Source organism: Pezoporus occidentalis, unplaced genomic scaffold, assembly GCF_034315485.1.
Source record: "Pezoporus occidentalis ecotype Australia unplaced genomic scaffold, CSIRO_AGI_Poc_V1 ctg194, whole genome shotgun sequence".
NCBI lineage: Eukaryota > Metazoa > Chordata > Aves > Psittaciformes > Psittacidae > Pezoporus > Pezoporus occidentalis.
This window is the reverse complement of record NW_026913791.1, coordinates 1,720,779-1,741,708: the sequence shown is the minus strand read 5'-3', so window position 1 is coordinate 1,741,708 and position 20,930 is coordinate 1,720,779. Positions and strand designations below refer to the sequence as shown.

The window sequence follows — 20,930 nt, the reverse complement described above, 5'->3', positions numbered from 1 at the left end:
TGGAGGAGCCTGATTATACACAATTCCATTTTAGCAAGCCCTGCGATGTAATTTCACAGGGCGATCAGTGTTTGAATGTAATAGCAGCCTGTGCTAAGGTGTCAGAATATTAAAGGCGCTAATGGAAAAGCTCCCTGGTACACAAGGGGGACAGCATTACAGGAGACGTCGCAGATGGCTGGGCACTAAACTAATGGGGCAGGATCCAAGAAGGGAAAAAAAACGTAGGGAAGGGAGAGCTCACGGGAGCACGGGCACCTGCTTCCCTCTCACACGGAAATTAAACAGCGAGCGAGGGAGAGGCAAGCGTGTGCCTGTGTAGGAATAGAAATTGGGGGGGGGGGGGGAAATACCCCTTTCAGAAGGGGCTGAAGGTTTTGATAGGGAGCCTGGTGCTGGCTTTGCTTGGGAAAGGCATGGGGTTAGATTAAAAGGGGTGTGTTTGCATACATCTGAGCACTGCAGCCATCACTCGCGGCCCTGGGAAGAGAAGAAGGGGGTGATCAGTGGATATTGTTACCCACCCTCGTGTAGCGTGTCAAAACTGCAGCTCTCTTTGGTGGTTGTTAATCTCCAGCTAAATTCAAGGAAGGTGAGATGTGTCCACCTCACTGCTGCCCAGACAGCTCAGCTCTGCAGCATGGGGCATCTGCTGGGGCCCTGTCATGCCATTTGCTGTCCTCATTTATGCAGGGGCTGATGGTGGGTTTGATTTTGAGGCAGTGCCAGTATTTGCTTGTTTTGCAGCAGTGTTGGAGGCATATTCCCCATCCCCCTGAACTCCCAGTTTCCCTAGGAGCTGCCAGAATAGACTGGTCCATTCTCGTCTGTGTGGAGAGTCAACTGTGGATGAGGTGAATCATCCATGAAGTGTGTTTGTGGTTTCCTTGGTGCCATCCCCAGCTTCCCCTCCCTGCTGGCCACAGTGGTGTGATGGGGAGAGGTTTAGTGCCACTTTTCTCCTGGGGGAGAGCACCACAGGATGTGAGCCCATCCTTCCCAGGACTGGAGGGGGCTACTTCCCAGCTGTGTGTGGGTACTCCCTGGAAGCTGTCTGCCGTGGCATCATGTGTCTCTCTTTCAGGCACTAATTGAGAGATGCTTGTGTTGGGAGTTGATTGCGTGCACCAGCATAACCCACCCTGGGTCTTGCAGCCAGGAACACCAGGACACTGGAGGCAGCCCTGTTCAAGCAGACATGACCTGTGGCTCAAGGGCAGGGCCACTTGTCCTGGACCAAGAACGATGCCTGACATGTATCCTCCAGCCCCTTGTCTCCTCAGCAGCCCCTGTGTTCCTGCTGCAATGCTCTGCTTGGCCATCTCGCCCTGAGCTCAGTCCTCCCAGTCTTGCCAGCAGCCCCCATCCTTGACCTTCTTTCTTGGCAGTTTCTGGCTCCATTTGTCCCCTCTCCTGGGCCAGCACTGGCTTGTGCACACCCCGTCTCTATTCCTCAGCCCCCCAGGGACTCAGACCTGTAGCTTTGTTTTGCTTGTGACCAAACCCAGGGCTTTGACCCAGGTCTCCACAGCATTAACCTAGTGTGTTGCCAGCCACAGAGCACACAGCAGTCGAGAACATTTTATCCAGGATAATCCCTAGCCTGGGAGCAAGACAGAGACTGTTCTTGTTCAAACACAGGGAAATGTGAAGCCTAAACCGCTTGGCACTTTGACACTCCGGAGTCAGAAACACCAGCGTGTTTCTGCTGCAGCCTAAACCAGGGCACGTGCTAATCCTGCATGGAAGCAGGACCACCTCCCCACTGCCTGACTGAGCCACAGCATCCAGGTGCACCCAGGAGGGGGTTGTTGGAGGCTGCAGGGTCTATCCTGCCCCTTCTGAAGTTAAGAGGAGTTTTAACAGTGTGTTTGTATATCCATGGCTCAGCTGGGGTATTGCCAGGACATGGGCAGGCAGAGGCTGCTTAGGCATGTGTCTGTTAGGAAGAAGGGCCAGGCATGAGATCATTGTGTGCTTCAGTTTCTTTTTTGCAGTGCTCCTATCTATAGAGATCTGATGGAGTGGGCTGCTTATTTTAATAAGGAGAAGGCATGTACAGTTATACTGCATTCTCTGCATCTTATCTGTCACTTTGCTGCAGTCCCTTAAGCTTGATGTGCCCTCCTCCCATGAACTGGGGACACCTCACCTCTGTAAAGCACTTCTCAAAGGTGTGCAGAGCCAGCCAGATCCAGAAATAGACCATTCACCTTCATATTTGTTTAGTTTACTGCCTGATGTGAGACGTAAAGATATGGCTGTTTTAACCAGTAGCTTTAGAAATGGGCTGAAGTGGGCACCAGCTGGGCTTGCCATAGGTTGCTTGGCATGGCCAGGTAGGGCTGGTGAGGTGGCTTGTGTGCTGTGGGCTCCCTGCTCATCCAGGACATGGGGGAAGCTATGGGTTGTGTAGCACTGCTCCCTGAAGAGCCTTCAAGTGCCATGGTGTTAAGAGATCGGAGCACCAGGCAGGGTCCCAGCACCTTTTCAGCAGTGTGGGAGGATTGCGTCCAGCTCTCATCTCCCACTGCAGGGTGCTGGTGGTGGTGGCAGGGGTTTCCAAGGGCAGCACCAGACCCATTTGTGGTGTCCCCACATTTGGTGTGCTGACCTCCCTCCTTCTCCCTGCAGCTCTCAGAGGTTTGTGCTCTGGAGAGGGACGTTCCCTGATTAAGGGCATCACTCGCATCTTCTCCTGCATCCTCCCATCCAAACCCTAGCCAAACCACCTCCTGCTTGATGGCATTGCAGATTTATCTGGGAGTGGACCCCCTTCACTTTTGTCACCCCTGCCCCTTAATTATTAGCAGAGATTTTTAACCTGAGGGTTTGGTGCGTGCCATGTTGGGCAGAAGTTGTTTCCGTGCACCCTGTGCCACTCAGGAGAGTTCAGGGAGCTCGGTGCACTGAGCAGAAGTCATTAGGCGTGAGTTGTGTTAATGCTGTACCTGGTCAGTCTGGAGGCCCCTCTTGCTGCCGCGTTGGTAAGAATTAAATGCCTCTCATTAGCGGCGCAGCAGAGATCTGTAATGCGCGTGGACAGAAAGGCAGGGATGGATGGAGTTGGTGTCAGGGCAGCAATTGCTTATCATGCCTTATCTGGGAATATGAAACTGTATTGCATGACATCCAGAGGCAGGCTGAATAGATATGCCAATTCATCTCGAGCCCAGGCTTTGACAAGCTAGACTGCCCTTGTTGAAAGGCATCAGTCACACGAGCTGCTGGCTGCTTTTCCCTTTCTTATACTTTCTCTTGCTCCCGCGCTCCCTCTCCCTCTCTCGCCGCCTCCCCTCCCTCCGCCTTTTTTTTTTCCTAAGCTTTTTCCACACAAAATTGAAAAGCTTTGGAAATAATAATAATAAAAGCCCCCCAAACTAATACCGTTTTAAGTACAGCCCCCTCCTCCCTCCCCAAATGGGATTGATAAGGAACCCCAGTGTATGAAGGCATGTTTAGATAACATTGAGAATATTATAGCGAGTGAGAGAAAGTAGGGGGAAAAGCTTCCTGCCGCGTCTAAGCCGGGAAAGGCGACGGCACCCTGGCTAATACGAGTGTTTAATATTTGATGTGTTGGGATAAAGCAGGATCACCTTCGAATTGAATTGAGTGTCAGAATGAGAATCTATTACTGAAATTCTTGTGTGATTTGACAGCAAAGCAGACGATGTTATTCTTCACTAGTTACTGCAATCTTCTCCCCTACATCACTTAAATATTTTTTTCTTTGCTTGAGTAAACACACATTATCCTTTTTTTTCCCACCTCCCTTTCCTTTTTTCTCTCCCTCTTTTATACTTTCTTTTTTCCTTAAATCAAACCTGCCTCTCGCAGGGCTGATGGAGTAGATTGTTATTTCTTTATTTGTCCTATTAAATGGAATTCCTGATCGTTTAATCCTGCTTTTGTAAGTGATTTAAAAATACTTGAAAAGCTGTGAATGCGGCAGCACTTCTGACTAAACTGCTTAAAAGGGACACGTTACACCTGGGTTTAGCTGCTGCCTCCTGACAGCCAGCAAGGGCTCCAGCGCTGCCAGGGCTGAGCATCCCAGGATACATGCCTCCATCCTGCCAGATGAGCTTTCTTCCACACCTTCCAAAGCAGCAGCAGAGCTCTGCCGCTGTCAGCCAGAGCTTGGCAAGCTGCCTGTTCGTTACCTGCTTCTTCTTTAATTGCATTCAGCCTTGCTGCTAAGTGATTTGGCAGTGGGGTCAAGCCCTCAGTGGTGTTAAATGTGCCTTGTGTCGTGCTGGTTGCGTTTGCGTGGCAAGGAATCCCGGCAAGAAATACCCACCTCCCATTCCTGAAGAGTCATGCAATTAAAATGGGATGTCAAGGGACCACCCTGCAGTCCGCATGTCCTGGGTGTTATTCGGGGATGGCCTCCAAGATACCCCCCAGCCCCAAAACATTATGGTTACTGGGTGGCACTGAAAACGTGTTTAAAAGCCCAGTTAGTCATAGACATGGCCTCTTTTTTATTTCCCACCATACAAAGTAGTATAAAACCTTGACACCTCACCGTGGCAGCAGCAGAATGAGGGGAATTAGAGGGAAATGCTTATTTTGGGTGGATGGGGAGCACAGCTGATGAGGAGGAAAACACTTTTGCTGTCTCAGAGTCATTTTCTCCATTGTGAAGATGTCAGGGGGGTCAGCTGCGATCAGCAGGCTGCTGTGCCCAGCCTGATCCCAGGGGAGCACAGCTGGTACCTGCTGCTTGCCCGAGCTAAGGGAGATCTCTCTTTCTATCTCTTTAAAAACATGTTTTTCTCAGGTGTCTCTTTGAAGTTCTTACCAGAACTTTCAGCACGAAACACCACTTTTATTATCCTTTAGTACCCACCCTTCAGCATCTTCTCAAACCACTGAGCCCCTTTGCTCCTGGGAGGATTTCTTCCAAAAGGGAATATTTTCTCCCTCCCTGAAAGTGCCCATATTAATGTTAAAGCTACAATTGGCAGGTGAAACATGTAAGACATCTTGGTACGACATCAAAAGCGAACAGGTTGCCAGGCTGGACAGGGCAGGAGGAAGCTCTGTGCTGGTCCTGGCACGTTTTGCTGCTGTGGTTTGTGAACATGTTCATGCTATTGCAAAGCACAGAGCCCCTCTTCCCTTCCTGCCCTTCAGCTAGAGCACCCAGGGTGCTGCAGTGCCAGCAGCTTTAGCGGAGCACAGATGGCCTGGGGCTGGTCGAGCAGATCACAGCATCCACACATGTGGAAAGGACAGAGCTGGCTCTGTAGCATCAGCACATCACCCTAGCAGAGCTCTGACAGCTCTGTGAGGAGCAGCCCTGTCCCTCCCTGTGGATACAGGAAGGATTCGTGGAGCTCCGCATCTAAGTGAGCATCCTGACCTCTGCACAGGTGCCCTGTTTGCATGATGTGGGATGTTAAATCTTGCCTTAATGTGACTGCCAAACACCAGTTTTTGTGAAGTGTGCCGGGCACTTCCCCATAAATAAATGATGGAGCATTATTCAGTCCACTTAGATCAATACATCAGCTTGACAAGTTCCAGTTCTGGGAATTTTCAGACCCCTTGGAACATCTTCTCTGCAGCTGTGCTGCTTATAAACCATGGTGTGTAGCCCAAACAAGCTCTAGGGAGCAGGGCATCAAGACCTGGCTATGTTAGTCCTGTTACCTTTCTGGCCCTGGTATTGCTGGGGATTGCAGCAAGGGCAGGCAGGGTAAATTTAGTGCCGAACTGTCCAAAGCCTGTATTCTCCCCCTGCAAGCAGCATTGTATCACTGCCCAGCCTCACTGGTGTGCCCTTCACACACAGAAGACCATCTTTGTTCCCCAGCACTACCAGAAATGGGTCCTGGAGCTCTTGTTTCTGGCTCTTTGCAGACTGAGGCAGATGTGTCACAGCCACCAGGAAGATTTGTGGTCCAGTGCAACAGGAGGATGGTTTCAGACCCATTTCACTTTATTTAAAGCCAGCCCAAAATGATGTGTCTGCATGCACACAGCATCTCCATGCCCCTGGCTGCTGTACCCCTTGTCTTATCCCCACTTCTGGTTATTTGGATTTTCTGGAGGCTATGTGAGGTACAGGTCACCTAAGGACCTACCTCCCCATACCTGCACTTGTAACAAGGTGCTGGCTCTATGCATGGAAACACTTCATGTTTCTAATCTCCTGCTGCTCTTAGCCCACATTTATCACAAGAGTATCTGCTTCCCTTTGATTCTAGATCCCTGCATCAGGGACCCAGGGTGGTTCTGTCTGTGAACTCCTGTGTATGCCGAGGGGATTGTATAAGTAAATAAATATAATTAATAATTACCCGACTTCAGAGCAGCATTGGCAGGGAGGTGAATGTGGCCTTCATAGAATTACAAACAAAATCAGGATAAAAAGGAAGACCTTTCTGGGAGCTGGTGTGAATGGAAATAATTGTGTTCAACCTGCATGAAAATTACTCTGCAAATATCATTTGGGTGGTTTGTAGCAGAGCAGAGGCATTGGGTTTATCTCTAAATCGTAATTTTGACCAAAACCAGTTAAAAATAGCTTTTTTGGTAAAGCTGACTGCATTTTCTGTCAATTAACATGCAGATAAAAATGAAACACCACGGGGTCCTGGCCCTGCTTCAGTGTCTGACCCAGAAGGGAGCAAGCAACCCAGTCCCTGCAACATCAGGACTGAACCAAAGGGAGGAACAAATTACTGTGATTTCCTTGCAGAAAGGGTTTCATAAGGGCATTTTTTTTACATCTTTTGGCTTGCAAGCAGACCAGGAGCATCCCAAACTGCCTCATAGTTTGCCATAGGGATCAGTGCTCAAGGGGCAGGGGGCTACAGCGTTGCCAGTGGATGCGGTGGTGGAGCCGGTGTGAGCGTGGCTGTGGTTGGCACTGGTGTCCCAGTGGCAACCCCGGCGGGCTGGGGAGCCCCACGCTGGGGAGCCTCCAGCACTTTCTGCTTTGCTTTAACAGTCAGAAGAAGAACTTTCCTGTTTAAAGATTAAACGCTGTGTTTAAATATTAAAGAGCAAAGCTCCTCGCTCTTGATTGTGTGGCTGCTGCCGGCAGGCGGCTCGGAATTGCCAATTTTAATTAAAAAACTTGTATTTTCCAGTGCAGCCCAGCGATGGCTCCTCCTTCCGGCTGGGGCTGCCTTGCCTGTCCCCTTGGCTTCCCTTCACCTCTGCCCGCATCTCCCTCTGCCTGCAGCACAGCGATGCTCCCTGCCAGCCCCGAAGTGCAAGCGGCCTCGTCTGGGACTGATCAATGCCCCTGGCACTTCCTTCCAAAACCCCAGGAAAAACAATTAAAACCCTATTGATCGTGCAGGCAGCTTTGAATATGCATAAGTGCATACTTGACCTTCAGTGGTCAGGCCAACTTCCACCCTGGCTGCTTAGCGAGTTTGCTCAGGTATTGCGGCTGTATCGAATGACCTTGGTTAGGAAAGCAAAACGTGATGCGGGGATGGGTCTGGTGCCGATCCTGGGGCCAGCTCCCTGCTGAGGATGCTGCTGCGGTGCTGGGGTAGGCAGGCTGGGCTTGGCATGAGCACCCAGCTGTAAGGAGCTTTCCAAAGCTGTCCCCATGGCTTTCCCAGGATCCTGCCAGCCTCCTGCTGTGCTCCCCTGGTTGGCCAGGGCCTGAGGGATGTGTCTGTGCTGGAGAAGCAGCCTGCAATATGGTAGCTCAGAGCCTGCCTTGTCTCTGTGCGGTGACAGCCCTGCTCCCTCTTGGTGTCCTCCTCTGAAGCCTGTGGGGACACCCCTTCTGCAGGGATGCCTCAGTGCTGGCAACCCTGGGTCTGGACCTGCTGGTGCTGAGTGAGGACCTTACTGCGCTGTGCCTGGGCTTGCTTTTTGGGATGAAGCCCAGGAGAGGGAGCCACATGCGGAGCCACTGCCACCAACACCCAGGGCCACCCAGCAGGCGGGTGGCAGGGTCCCATGCTGCACTCCAACCCGGGCTCCCCCCATCCACCTGCATCCCAGCCATGGCAATGAAGATAGCAGAGCGTGTTTGTTGAAGGCAGAGGAAACCTCCCCGTTGTGTACACAAAGTGTAATTTCAGTGAATTATGCACAGACTTAATTAGGAGTTTTAATTGCTAATCATCTCCCAATAGGATTAGCAATGCTGTCTATTAATTATCTGTGGAGCCCTCTGTTTTGCTAAGGCAGGAGTAACAAAGCAGCGTGAATGGTTACGTAGGCTGGTAATAAATTAACTCCCCCAAGCCCCATAGCTCCCAGGGGGCTGCCAGCCCTGCCTGTGCTGTGCAGAGCAGCAGGTAGTGGGAGCAGAGGGATGGGCAGCAGGTCCCAGTGGCAGGCAGGGGGGTGATGGGCTCTGGGGGTACCGCTCAGCTCCACTCAGCCCCATTCCTGCTGCAGAGAGCATCTTTCCCCATGTCCGCAGCCTGTCGGTGATACCCCGCCGCGCTGTGGCCGTGGTTAGCGATGATCCCCACTGCAGGAGGGAGATAGGGGCTGCTGGATTGACCTGATCTCATCTGGGGACAATGGCCCTCACGGCAGCAGAGATAGCGCCAGCGTGAGCGACGCTAAGCCCACGCACCCTTCTTACTGCTCACAATGCGGCGCTGAGCTTAATTCCTGCAGATGAAGAAGATACGTGGCTGTCAGGCTGTAATTACAGCCGTGCGTGTGACACGGGTCCTGGCTGCTTTTATGCTTGCATTGCCCGGTGGGGTTTTGTGTTGATCAGGCTCCAGGCTGCTTTGATCCTGCAGGGATGGAGCAGGCTCCCTCTGGCCAGGTTGTGGGCTCTGTGCAGTGGGGTGGGCAGTGCTGGCTTCCAGTCTGGTTTCTCCCAGTGATGGCAACTGTGTTCTGGGACTGGAAATGAAAGGGGAGGCTGGGAGAGCTGTGGTTGCTGGAAGGAAAGGGAGCTGCTGGCCATGGGCACCCCTGACTCCTGCTGCTGACCCCATCTGTGGTAAGGCAGGAATGGGGAGATGGTGCTGAAGCAACCCAGGGACATGCAGGATGAGCTCACAGCCCCTGGCTCGCCCCAGCATGGCGAAAGTGGTTTTGAGTGATGCCAATCCAGCACAGTGCCCAGCAAACCTCATGAGGGTTGTCATCTCTACAGACCAGCAGAGACCTTGCTCACCTCTTCTCTGAGGTGCATCAGGTGGGACGGGGCAGGGTGAGAATGCTTTGAGCTCAGGAGAGCTGCTGCAAAGATGATGCGCGGGTCCACACTGAGCACGGCGAACACAGACCCACACCAGTACCAGGAGCAACCAAGCTTGGGCAAGTACAAAACATGTCTGCACATGGGCTGTGAACCCATCTGACCCTCTGCTCTTCTCTTCCAGGCTTACAGCTTTGCCATGGGGAGTTGGCCAAAGAATGGGCTCTTAGACATGAACAAAGGACTGAACCTACAGCACATAGGGAGGCCTCACAGCGGGATAGGTGAGTGATGCCGCCCCGTGCCCATCCTTCCCCACAGCTGCTGCTCCAGGCACACAGGATGTGCCTCTGCTCCAAGAGCTTGTCCAGGCTGGGGTGCTGAGAGCCAGCCAAAGGGCTGCAGGGTCTCCAGCCAGTGGAAGGGACAAAGATGTGTCAGGGCAGGATGGGCACACAGATGAGCTCTCCGTCCCTGACACATCCCAGTGTGCCAAACACACCTCTGGCTGGGGAGCTGCTCCCCTCCTTGGCTGCTCTGGCAGTGCTTAGGACGGTGTGGATGTGGGCAGCGCAGGGGCTGCACAGTGCCTGGACCACAGGGCAGGGGTTTCCAGGCCGGTTGGGATGCTCTCCCCATCGGACCAGTCCTCCAGCTGCTCTGGAAAGGATGCTCTACCAGGCAGTACAGCCTTGGAGCTGGCTGGAAACATGTTGCTGAGTGAAGATGCATGGCCCCAGCTGGAGAACTGAATCATCATCCCGTTTGCTCACGTGTGATGAGTTTCATGGTCCCACAGCTGAAATAACCACGCATGGTGGCAGTGCTCCATGTTTCCCCTACCTCCTTCACAGCAGGGATCAAAGTGACATGAAGACGCAGACCTGGCCCGAGACACCGAGGCCATGTATCTGCCTGCTGCTTAGTGCTGGGGGCACAGAGCTGGGACAGCAGCAGGCTGTGGTATGGCAGGAGCTCAGATTTACTGGGCTGTAGGCAGGGCTGTAACTCAGGGCTGCATCACTCTTGCCTGTCTCATTTCTCTGCGGGGTGTTGGATCACCTCTTGGAGAGCAGCAGTCAGGTGTTCCCTCTGCCTCCCAGCGCTTCATCCACAGTGACGTGTGGCCATTAAAGTTTGCAAGGAGGTAAGATTTACTTGGAAAAGTCATTGGCTACCTGGGCCTTGAGGAGGCTGTTTAATATTGTTTCAAGACTCTAACCATTAAACTCTCCAATCAATCCAAGTTAAGGAGATGAATTATTTAAAGCTCACCAGCTTTTAATTAGCAAGCTCCTTTTGAACTATGGATCTGGTTGCATTATTGACAGAGGTAGCATTAAAATTTGCTTCCTTGCCTGGGAGCAGATTTGCCTTGCTTTTGTGCCATGTTGAGCAGATCATGGGGAGGGAGCAGGGACTGTAGGAATTGTGTGTGCATGTCCTGCTGGGGGGGCTTGGGCTTTTCCTAGGGTCTCGTGAGGGTGCAAGGTTGGTTTGTGCCTCATCTTCCCTCATTTTATTTATGTCAGGAGCTCTTTGTTGCTGTCTTCTCTTGCTCTGACAAAGCATCCCTAGCACTGGAGTATCATCCGTCTGTTGTTGGCTTCTGCCTGTGTTTATCTCAGTGCTGTTGTCTTGCACAGCCTGATGGAATTCAGAGAGATGCTGTTCATGTCTCTCCCCATTACAGTCCTCTAGGAGGGTTTTGCACCTTCATTTCTGCCAAACTCTCTCTGTGAGGAGCACTCCCAGCTCTCCCCAGTACAGGGTAAACCACAGGCAGATTGCCCATGTTGAAGCAAGGCCCAGCAGCCAAGCTCCCTTCTTGCAGCACTCCATCCCAGAGGCAAACCTGCCTTTCACACACTCTTTGAAGGGGTTTCTATGGTTGCTGTGAAGGATGCCACACCAGCAGAGTGATGGTCCCCATCTCCCTGGCACTGCCAACAGCACACATGTGCCCTGTGTGTTGCAGCCTGCTGGTTGTTCCATTTGGGCTGGGTCCAGAGCAGCTCTGCCTTGGGTATCAGCAATCCTCTGCCTGCCTGTCGAGGTGGCAGCCACTGGCACCCTGTGTCTGGTGCCTTTACCACAGGCTGGGCCCCTGGGAGTGAGCTGAGGGCATGGTTCATTGAATGGCAGCAGGGAGAATGGCTTCTCCTCCAGGCCAGGTTGGGAGCCCCAGGCACAGCTGCTGCCTGCAGTGTCAGTGCTGCTGGCTTTGGGACTTGGAAGCCCAGTGTCCCCCCTGGGATAAGGCTTGGGGCAATGCTGGTATCTGGAGAAAAGCATTGCCTGGCATTTTGTCAGGGCACCAGCCTCCTGGCCTCCTGGCCACTTCGTTTCCCAGCCTGCTGGCTGGGAATGGATGGGCATGGGTCAAGTGTTGGCTCTAGTGACACCCCAAGAGGTCCCCAGCCCAAAGGCAGAGGAGGTGCTGCTCACTGCAGAGGAGGCCTGGCTTGCTTGGGTCTGGCTTTGCTGCCTCATCCTGGAGCAAGCATCAGTCCTTCACAGCTGAGTCCTTCCATATTGGCTACTGAAACTGGGCACAGTCGTCCCAGTTGCTGACGGTCACCCTGTGACCTGAGCAGTCCTCACCACTCTCCTCTTTCATGCTCTAAACTGCTCTTGCTTCAGGGTTGGTAGGAGCCATCCCTTTCCCTGCCCAGGACTGCCTTTCCTTTCCCTCCCTGTCTGTAAGGGGGCCTTGCTCCTGACACAGCCCTTCTGAGCAGAATTAATGACCTCTCTAGAGCCTCTGTTTTCTCTTTTGGGGTCAGTTGTGGGGTGCAGCAGGGTCAAGGGAAGTTGGGGAGATGAGAAGGGGCACCCTGAGATATAACCAGGGACAGCCTCCGATTTTCATGTCCCTTATGGGTCACTGATATCCAGAAGTCTGCAAACTGAAGAGTGTTGAGAAGGGAACAGGAAGGACATGTATTAGCCAGCCACACCATTGTCACGAATACCATGCCATCATCCCTGCAACTCCTTTCCTGGCAGCACTGGGACTGGTCTGGGGGGATGCAGGCAGTCCTGTGAAGCCTCAGCTCACTCATGCAGGAATGTGCAACATGGATATTTCCCTTCAAATACGGCAGAAAAATTTCAGTGGATGGCCACTTGCTTTTGCAGACAATTTGCAAGGAATTTTGCTGCCTCACCTGACCGATTGTGTGTTGCTTTATTTTCAAATCACTCTCAGATTCACTGGCTCAGTCAGTATCCACTCCAAATCCCTGCAGTTTGCATGTTTGTGGACCAGTCCCACTTGATGTTTCACCTTATCCCCTTCATCTTGTTCAAAATCCAGGGAGTGCAGGGTATTTCTCCTCTATGGATTCCCTTTGGGCTGAATGTGGCCCTGAGGGCCTGTCCTGGGTTCAGCAGTAGCAGTCATATTTCTCCTTCTTGGTAGCTGGTGCAGCGCTGTGTTTTGACTTTCAGCCTGGGAACAGTGCTGATAACACCGATGTTTTCAGTTGTTGCTAAGTGATGTTTACCCTGACCAAAGACTGTGTGAGGCTCATGCTCTGCCAGGGAGGAGGGGAAGCCGGGAGGAAGCAGAGACAGGACACCTGACCCAAGCTAGCCAAAGAGGTATTCCATATCACAGCATGTCATGCCCGGGAGGGGTGACTGGGAGTTACCCGGAAGGACACGGGGTCTTCTGGGTCAGACTCGTTTTTCGGCGGCTGGTATTGTGTTCTCTTCCCTTGTTATTTTCTCTTATCATTGTTGTCGTTGGTGGTCGCAGCAGTGATTTGTGTTGTACATTGATTGCTGGACTGTTCTTGTCTCAACCCATGGGAGTTGCATTCTTTTTGATTCTCCTCTCCGTCCCTCTGGGAGTAGGGGGAGGGCAAGAAGAGGGGGGGAGTGAGTGAATGAGCTGCCTGACTGGGTTTAAACCACAACAGGGCCACACAGGACTAAATGAGTGTCAGCTCTAGCATGGACTGTAGAATCTTGGGGTGAGGAACTTCTGGTGTTTTCTTGGCCCTTAACACTATGAAGTTGAGTCTTGCCAAGAAGTTACACCCCTTACAGATGTGTGTATGTTGCCATTCTTAAAACATGTGTTTGAGGCACTGCTTGCCAAAAAAGAGCTGCAGCTTCTAATAGGGTTGTTGGCACTCTCATGCAAAGACCAGCAGTCACTGGCTCCACACAAGTCTTGCTTTGGGGTCTCGCTACTGAGTTCCAGAGACTGATATAAATCAGAATTAAAATCCCAGGGTTTAGTTGTGATTGAAACCATCTAGCGCATCACCCGGATTCAGGAATTTATTTTCTTATATATTTGCCTTTTCACCTGTTTCACTAAAAAAAGGTCAAGTTTTACCAAACAGCACCTATCAAACTGAGCGCAGCTCTTCTTATCACTGCCCAATTGTTAAACCTGGTTTTCTTTTATTCATCAGATACTCTATTTTTGCTACATTTATTTTGATCAATTATGTAGCAGAATATGCCTTTAGTCTTAGTTTTTAGATATCCATTATGATAGAAAAATGGGGAATTATTATTTGTTCTTAAAGAGGCGGTGATTAAATTATTTTGGGTAAAGATTTGAATGCCATACTGAAGTACCCCACAAGTAGTTTGAATTGGTTTTATTCATAAAATCCTGTTTCCCTTGCCATGTACTCAATACAGAAGGAAAAGTCAATTTCAGAATCCTTTCTAGGTAAGAATATCTCATGCATGAACCCAAAGCAAGAGGTGATGGGTGAGCTGAAGCAGTGTTTCTGGAGAGCACCAATTCAACATTTTAGCATTAGTACATCTCATCCTCTCCCACCTTAGTTTGGTGGTTTGTTTGTTTCCCTGATTATGAAAGGATAAAAGGCACACTTCCCCCCTTCCACCCCCCCAATCATTGGTTGTTTCTCAGCTCTGAACAAGCCATTGAAATGAAAATACACTGAAAAAAAACCAAAAAGTTTCTAAAGCTGCAGAAGTAGCTGCTGCTGCTGGGAAAGTTTTTCTCATTTGTCAGCTCTGCTTCCACCTCAGGTCCATTGACTGTCTTTAAAACACGATGTTACCCCTTGCTACTGATCTTTTAAATCTAATTGAGTTTGACTGAATCTTTAAGGTTCAGGCTTTAGCACACACATTATTATGATTTTAGATTTAGTGCTAAATGTCTGGTTTGGGGTTGTTGTTCTTTTACTTTGGGGGGAAAGAGGGTTCCCAGGCTGCTGTGTCTCTTGCTAGTGAACCCACACTGCCCATCCCAGGATTGCTGGTCCCATAGCAACATCTCTCTCAACACGATGCCCTCACGGGGCTGTTTTACACCGGCTGATGTAATCCTGCGACCCTTGAGCCTCTGCACAGGGCTTCACCTTCTTCCCTGTGCAAACAGTCCCCCTGGTCAGGGCTGTGCTCCCTCCATGAGGATCTCTACTATGCCAAATGGAAAAGCCCTACCTGCCTGGGCAGGTCAGCAGCCCATGCGGTGAGCGACCCAGCAAACCACCATGCCTTCCTGGCTCCATCTCTCTCTTTTCATTTACTGATTGGAAATCTCGGAAGGTTAGGGTGTGATATTGTTCCTGATCCAGAGCATTAATTAGGCCTCGGAAAGAAGAAGAGGAATCGCGTGTTTTTAACAGTGAGGTTAATGGGATGCTCGCAGAGTAGACAGTTTTAATGAGCTTCAACTCGATGTGCACTGAGTTTACTCTTTGTGTTAAAAGGGTCACACTGCAGTAGTTTGATGTGGATTGTCTCCTGGCCCCCGGTGTCATAGGTGAGCGTCTGTCAGAGTCCAGTCAGAGCACATTTACATAGTGACACGATTCTAATTAACTACCTCGAGCTGCCACCGCCGCGGGGAGCCGGGCCAGCGCTGCCGGGTGCCTCCTGCCCAGCGGAGACATCCACTCTGCCTGCTCCCGTCCTGCCAGCGCCGGGCTGCTCTCCGAGCTGACATTGAAGGAGAGGGCAGCAAGGGACACGCTCGCTAAGTGCGGTGGCACGTGGCATGCCACCCGCTGTAATGGGGGCCTTTGGCTGTCAGCACTGGCTCTCCCTCACCGGGAGCTCAGTGGGGACTGATGAGGCTTTGCCTCGCCCTGCAAGGTGCTGGGAGTGTGTAGTCCTGGCAGCTTGCTGGCTGTATTTCAGCCTCTTCTCGCTCTTCCCTGCTTTCCTTTCTGCTCTCAGTTTCCTGCCTCTCCCAGGCATCTGTGGGATCCTCTCACCACCTCATCTGCAGTGGGGCAAGTGGAACAAGGGGACAGCATTTTGTGAAACTCCCCTCCATTTTTTGGATCACTTTCCATTCCACCCGTATGGCCCTGGCTGGCAGAGTCAGTCATAGAATCATAGAATGGTTTTGGTTGGAAAAGAGCTCATCTAGTCCCAGACCCTCTGCCATGGGCAGGGACACCTTCCACTAGAGCAGCTTGCTCCAAGCCCCGTCCAACCTGGCCTTGAACACTGCCTGTCCTGTCTTCCTTGTCCCTTCCAGGGGATGGGAGAAGCCTTAGAGAACCCCATGGTCCCCCAGAGCAGACATACCCTGTTCTCCAGCTATTGCTTTCTCAGCAGAGGTGTCCTGCAGCTGGTGCCATGCCTGGGGCAGTGCCATTTGTACTGTACCGTCCTTGGATGCTGAGAGCAAGAGCCAAGCAGAGGGCTCACTGCTGCAGAGTGGGGCATGGGGCTGCTGCCCTGCACACAGCAGAAGGGGAAAGCCCAAGGCAGAAGGGGAAAGACTTTGAGTTAAATAATTAAAAGAGACTTAAGTAAAAATCAACAGAAATGTCACCAAATGAGCAGTGTCATTCTGAATTAGCGCTCGTAAAGGTCAGGCGGATCCAAGCAGGTGGAGTGGCTGCGGTGTGCCGGGTGTCACAGCCGGGCAGCGTGTCCCAGCGTGGACCATGGGGATGGGGATGGGAGAGCAGGCGGGCGGCAATGGGTGCTACCATCACAAGCAGCAGCCCTGCATCCCCAAGGAGGGATGGGGAGGGAGCTCTGGCCGGGCCGGCCGGTTAGAGGACACGCATCTGTCAGAGTCCAGTCAGAGCACATTAACGCGGTGACATGATTCTAATTAACTACCGTGAGAGGTGTCACAGCTGGAAAAGCAGTGAGCGGAGACAAGCTTTTAAAAAAGGAAAAAAGCAATGTGACAGTCTTTTTTTTTTCCTTTTTCTTTTCTTTTCCTTTTTTTTTTTTTTTTTTTTTTACTCATGTGTGCTCTCTCCCCTCCATGTGGGAGTGGATCTAAAGATAATTAGGATGTCTGGCTGCCTGGGAACCTGAGCCGGGGCTCTTTTGCTTTCAGTCATTTAAGTTTTCGACATCTCTCTGAAGGGACTTGGTGGCGCAGTGGATTACTGCGCGCCAGAGTGACAGAACACTCTTCTAATCGTAAACCCTTTTTAGACAGAATCCTGCTCTCCCTTTTCCCCGGGAGCAGCGGGGGGTATGTTCTGATCACTGCAGCTCTGTTCCCATACACGCTACAATGGGAAACTCAAGGTCTTTCAGCTGTTTCCTGCAGTTAACAAAGGAGGCACAGAAGAAAGAAAGGAAGGATGATTGAGTGTTTGTGTTGACTGCACTCACCCCTCCGTCCTACCCTGCCTAAAGTTGGTCCTGTGCCCGACTCTGCTGCTTGCTGGGGGTTGTGATGGGCTCATCACGCCTTGCTGCTCGCTTGAGGTCTTGCTGTCCCTGGGGAGAGCAGCCTTTGGAAGGGAGGGTGAGATGGGCTGTGGGGCTTTGATAGATCCCATGGATACTGGGGAAAGCAGGATTCCCTGCACCCCCAGGAGAGGCAGGAAATTGAGAGGGGAAAGGAAAGAGCAAGAAGAGGTTGAAATAAAGTCGGGTACCACCATGCTCCCCTCCCAGCCCCAGGACAGGCAGATGCAGTGCCGGCTCGCCTGGGATGTGTGGGAAGTGGACACAAGCCCCTCTCTTCTGGGTGGAAGCAGTGATGTTTGCAGCACTGGTATCAGACTGGGTATAAGGGGGATTTCTGGATTATTATCTTAGTGACCAGCAGATCAAGGGAGGTGATTCTGCCCCTCTACTCTGCTCTGGTGAGACCCCACCTGGAGTAAGTACTGCATCCAGCTCTGGAGTCCTCAGTACAGGGAAGACATGGATCTGTTGGAGACGGTCCAGAGGAGGCCATGAAAATGATCAGAGAAATGGAGCATCTCTCCTATGAGGAAAGGCTGAGAGAGAATTGGGGTTGTTCAGCCTGGAGAAAAGAAGACTGCAGGGAGAGCTTATTGCAGTCTTTCAGTATTTAAAATAAAACTATAGGAAAGATGGGGAGAGACTTTTTAGCAGAGCCTGTTGCGATACGATGAGAGTGATGGTTTTAAACTAAAAGAGGAGATTCAGGCTGGATGTGAGGAAAAAATTCTTTACAATGAGGGTGGTAAAACACTGGCACCGGCTGCCCACAGAGGTGGTGGATGCCCCATCCCTGGAGACATTCAAGGCCAGGCTGGATGTGGTTCTGAGCAACCTGATCTGATTGAAGCTGCTCCTGTTCATTGCAGGGGGGGTGGACTAGATGAGCTTTGAAGGTCCCTTCCAACCCAGACTATTCTATGATTCTATGACAAGCCCAGATGAAGATCAAGGCAGGTCTCTCTCAAGACTCAGACCTGGCTGACCCACATCAGGACAGCACGGCTGTCATCCTGGAGCTGCCCGGTAGCCCATTTCGTCTGGATTCTGGTTTTGGAATCAGCAGTGGGGACTGCCTCCCTAGGTAGATAAAGAAGATCTGCTGTCCTTCTCTCCCTCCTTCCCAAGCCAGCTGTGATCCTCAGCCCAACGCCTGGCCCAGTTCCTCTCCCCAGGAATGAGAAACCTCATAAATGCATTTCTCATATCACTCTAAACCATTGTTGGCATACTGGGAGCACAAGGAGAGGCCGATGGTTTGTATTGTGTGTGCTCTGTCTTACCAATCAGCCAGTCCCAAACCCAGGAGCATGCAGACATGAAATGATCTGTACAGAGACCCTTGCACTGCCTCATTCTCATCCTGCTCTTGGCTATTTATTTGTCCAGTCCTGTAGCTGAACCTTTCACAGTATCCATACACACACTGCTGGAACAACACTTGTGCTGACCCCATGTTGTGCTGGGCAGGTAAAGCATCTTTACTAGTGTGTTAGCCCTGTAACAAGCAAACACTTCCCATGCACCATGATGCATCCTCCAACACAGCAAGACATGTTAGGTGAAAAGCCTTGGAAGATCATTAACTTTCTAGGGAGCTTTTCCTGTAGAAAGCAGCAACGTAAAACACTGAGTGTCACTTTGATTTCCCTGTGATTCTTTTGGTGCCTTGGTGTCTCTGTGTTGTGTCCCAGACAAGCCTAAATGGTAGTGTGATTTCCCTTACCTGTGAGGAGGGGAAGAGTTTCCTGTTAACGAACATAAACATCTCAATTACGAGCAAGGATTGCCTGTGCTGCTCTGCAATGGACTCCAGTGGAAGGTGGGTTTTAACATCGTGCTGTCCTGCAACAACATGTCCCCAAACTTGCCCTGCATTCCCCAATAACTTAAGAAGCACTACAAGAAATCTGGAGAGGGACTTTTTACAAGGACATGAGTGACAGGACAAGGGGGAATGGCTTTGAGCTGACAGAGGGAAGATTTAGATTAGCTATTAGGGAGAAATCCTTTAATGTGGGGGTGCTGAGGTGCTGGCACAGGTTGCCCAGAGAAGCTGTGGCTGCCCCATCCCTGGCAGTGTTCAAGGCCAGGTTGGATGGGGCTTGGAGCAAGCTGCTCTAGTGGAAGGTGTCCCTGCCCATGGCAGGGCGTTGGAGCTGGATGAGCTTTCAGATCCTTTCCAGCATAAACCATTCTGTGATTCAGTGATCCTGGGGGATCGCAGGGATGCTGCTGTCCCTCTCAGATTAGCCCAGAGTTCAGCCATCCATGCGTTGTCCCAGCTCCAGCCTCCCTGGGCAGCATGGGGCTGGTGGCTCTGAGCACTGTGCCCCCCTCTGCGAGGAGAGACTCCTGCCCAAGTCTTACTGAGGATCTGCCTTTAACAAGAGTGGTGGCAGAGCTATGGAGGGAAAGCCATCTCAGTGAGGGATGCCAGGTTTAAAGCCGCCCTGCTTCACCTCATCAGAAACTATTGGAAGGTGCAGGAGGGGAAGAGGTAGCAGCCAGCCAGAGACTCCACCACAATTTAACAAGTTCCCATTCTCCCGAGTTCCCTGGTAAGACCCCCCTCCAAGTCTGCACAGGAATTCATAAGAATAGGAATTCATAAGAATAGGATAATTAGGACGTTTCAAAGCTGCGACCCTCAGAGGAGTCCTTGGATTAATCTGTTTTTTCCCCTTAAAGACATCTGTAACTACAATCTTTGTTTCTGTCCTCTTCTTCTCCCCCCCTCCCCTTCCTTCCCCCCCTTGTCTGTCTCTGTATCTCCTGTCAAACCGTTGCAGACGTAAATGACAAAGAAATCAGAAAGAGAGATCAATGCAGTCCAAATTAGCACTTGGAGATAGACTGTGCTGGAGATGTCAGAGCCTGACCCCAGTTGATCTGCCAGCCTCCTCTGGTGATATTATGCAAATTGCATCCATCTGGCAGAGCCCAGTGAAGGACTAATGGGGCAGGGAGGGGGCCATGGCCAGGCGCCTTCGGGAAGGGGACAGAGCTGGGGGTCTTTGGAGGGGGGGGTTGCTCTGTGATCCATGGGGGAGATAAGGAACTGCATTGGCTTCATTTGTGCTCCTGGGCGGATTAAAAACCGAACTCCAGATAAGAGATAACCAAACTTCATTTCGCTTTTTATTTTATTCCTTATTGCTACCCCCACACAACCTAGTACCAAAAAGACGGGTTGGTGGGGGCAAAAAAGATGGTTCTTGGCGCTCTTGTTTCCTGCACGTCATTACCATTAATGGCAGAGTGAGGGGAGAGACAAAGTCGGGGAAAGAAAGCAGAAAAAAAAGCAGCTAGCTGCTTAAAAGGCTGCTGTAATAGGAGCATGGATAATAGAAATCTCAAATTACAGTGATCGCCTTGTTAAGAAGTTTGAAAATACGGCCAGATTGTCTTTAATGAGAGAAATATGGCTGTTAGTTAGTGAAGGAGGAGGGAATGGACCTTGTTTCAAGATCTGTAGCTCACCCATCAAAGAGGCACCGGCTGTTTCATTTCAAATTCCGGCTCCTCTGCCTAATATTAAAAATAGTTGTTAAAGGCTTTGACTAGCAAGACGGTTCTCTTTGGCTTCCTACTCTCTCTCCACCTCCCCCGAAAGACTTCGCCAAGAGAACTTCTGCTTTCAAAACGGCCAAGCATAGAAAGAAAGAAAGTTTTGGGCCATGGGGTGATGCTGCCCCTGGTACCAGGCCTTCAGACCAAGCACCACCAGCCCCGTGCTGTCCTCATTGAGCAGAGGGGAGTTGTCCCCATGCAGGAGCTGCCTCCTGGCAGCCCTGACCCAGGCATGGGGCGGCAGAGGCTTTGTTGGCATCCAGACCCCCATTAAGCACCGTGGTGCTGCTTTCCATCGCTCTTCCTGGTGCCTGGGAAGAGGTGCTGGGGCAGAGCTAAGGATGCAGAAAAGGGATCTGGCAGAAGCAGCTGCCCACCAGCTCCCACCTCTTAAATGTTAATGGGCATCTCTGTGCTGTTGGGCTCTGACCCATAACTCCTGCCTCACCGTGGCACTGGCAGCCCTCTCGTCATCCTTCCCTGAAATCAAAGGATCACATTAATTGGTTTAAGGATCACTGCCCCATGT

The 20,930-nt window shown here is 51.3% G+C and overlaps 1 protein-coding gene across 2 annotated transcripts in view; it reads left to right on the top strand.

Annotated features, from left to right (window-relative positions):
• ERI3 (ERI1 exoribonuclease family member 3) overlaps nt 1-20,930 on the top strand; it is a 131,513-nt gene that overhangs the window by 83,369 nt on the left and 27,214 nt on the right. For both annotated transcript variants that reach the window (XM_062617335.1, XM_062617328.1), the window contains exon 7: nt 9,336-9,435. In XM_062617335.1, coding sequence (XP_062473319.1) covers nt 9,336-9,435 — 100 coding nt within the window. The remainder of the gene's footprint in view (nt 1-9,335; nt 9,436-20,930) is intronic.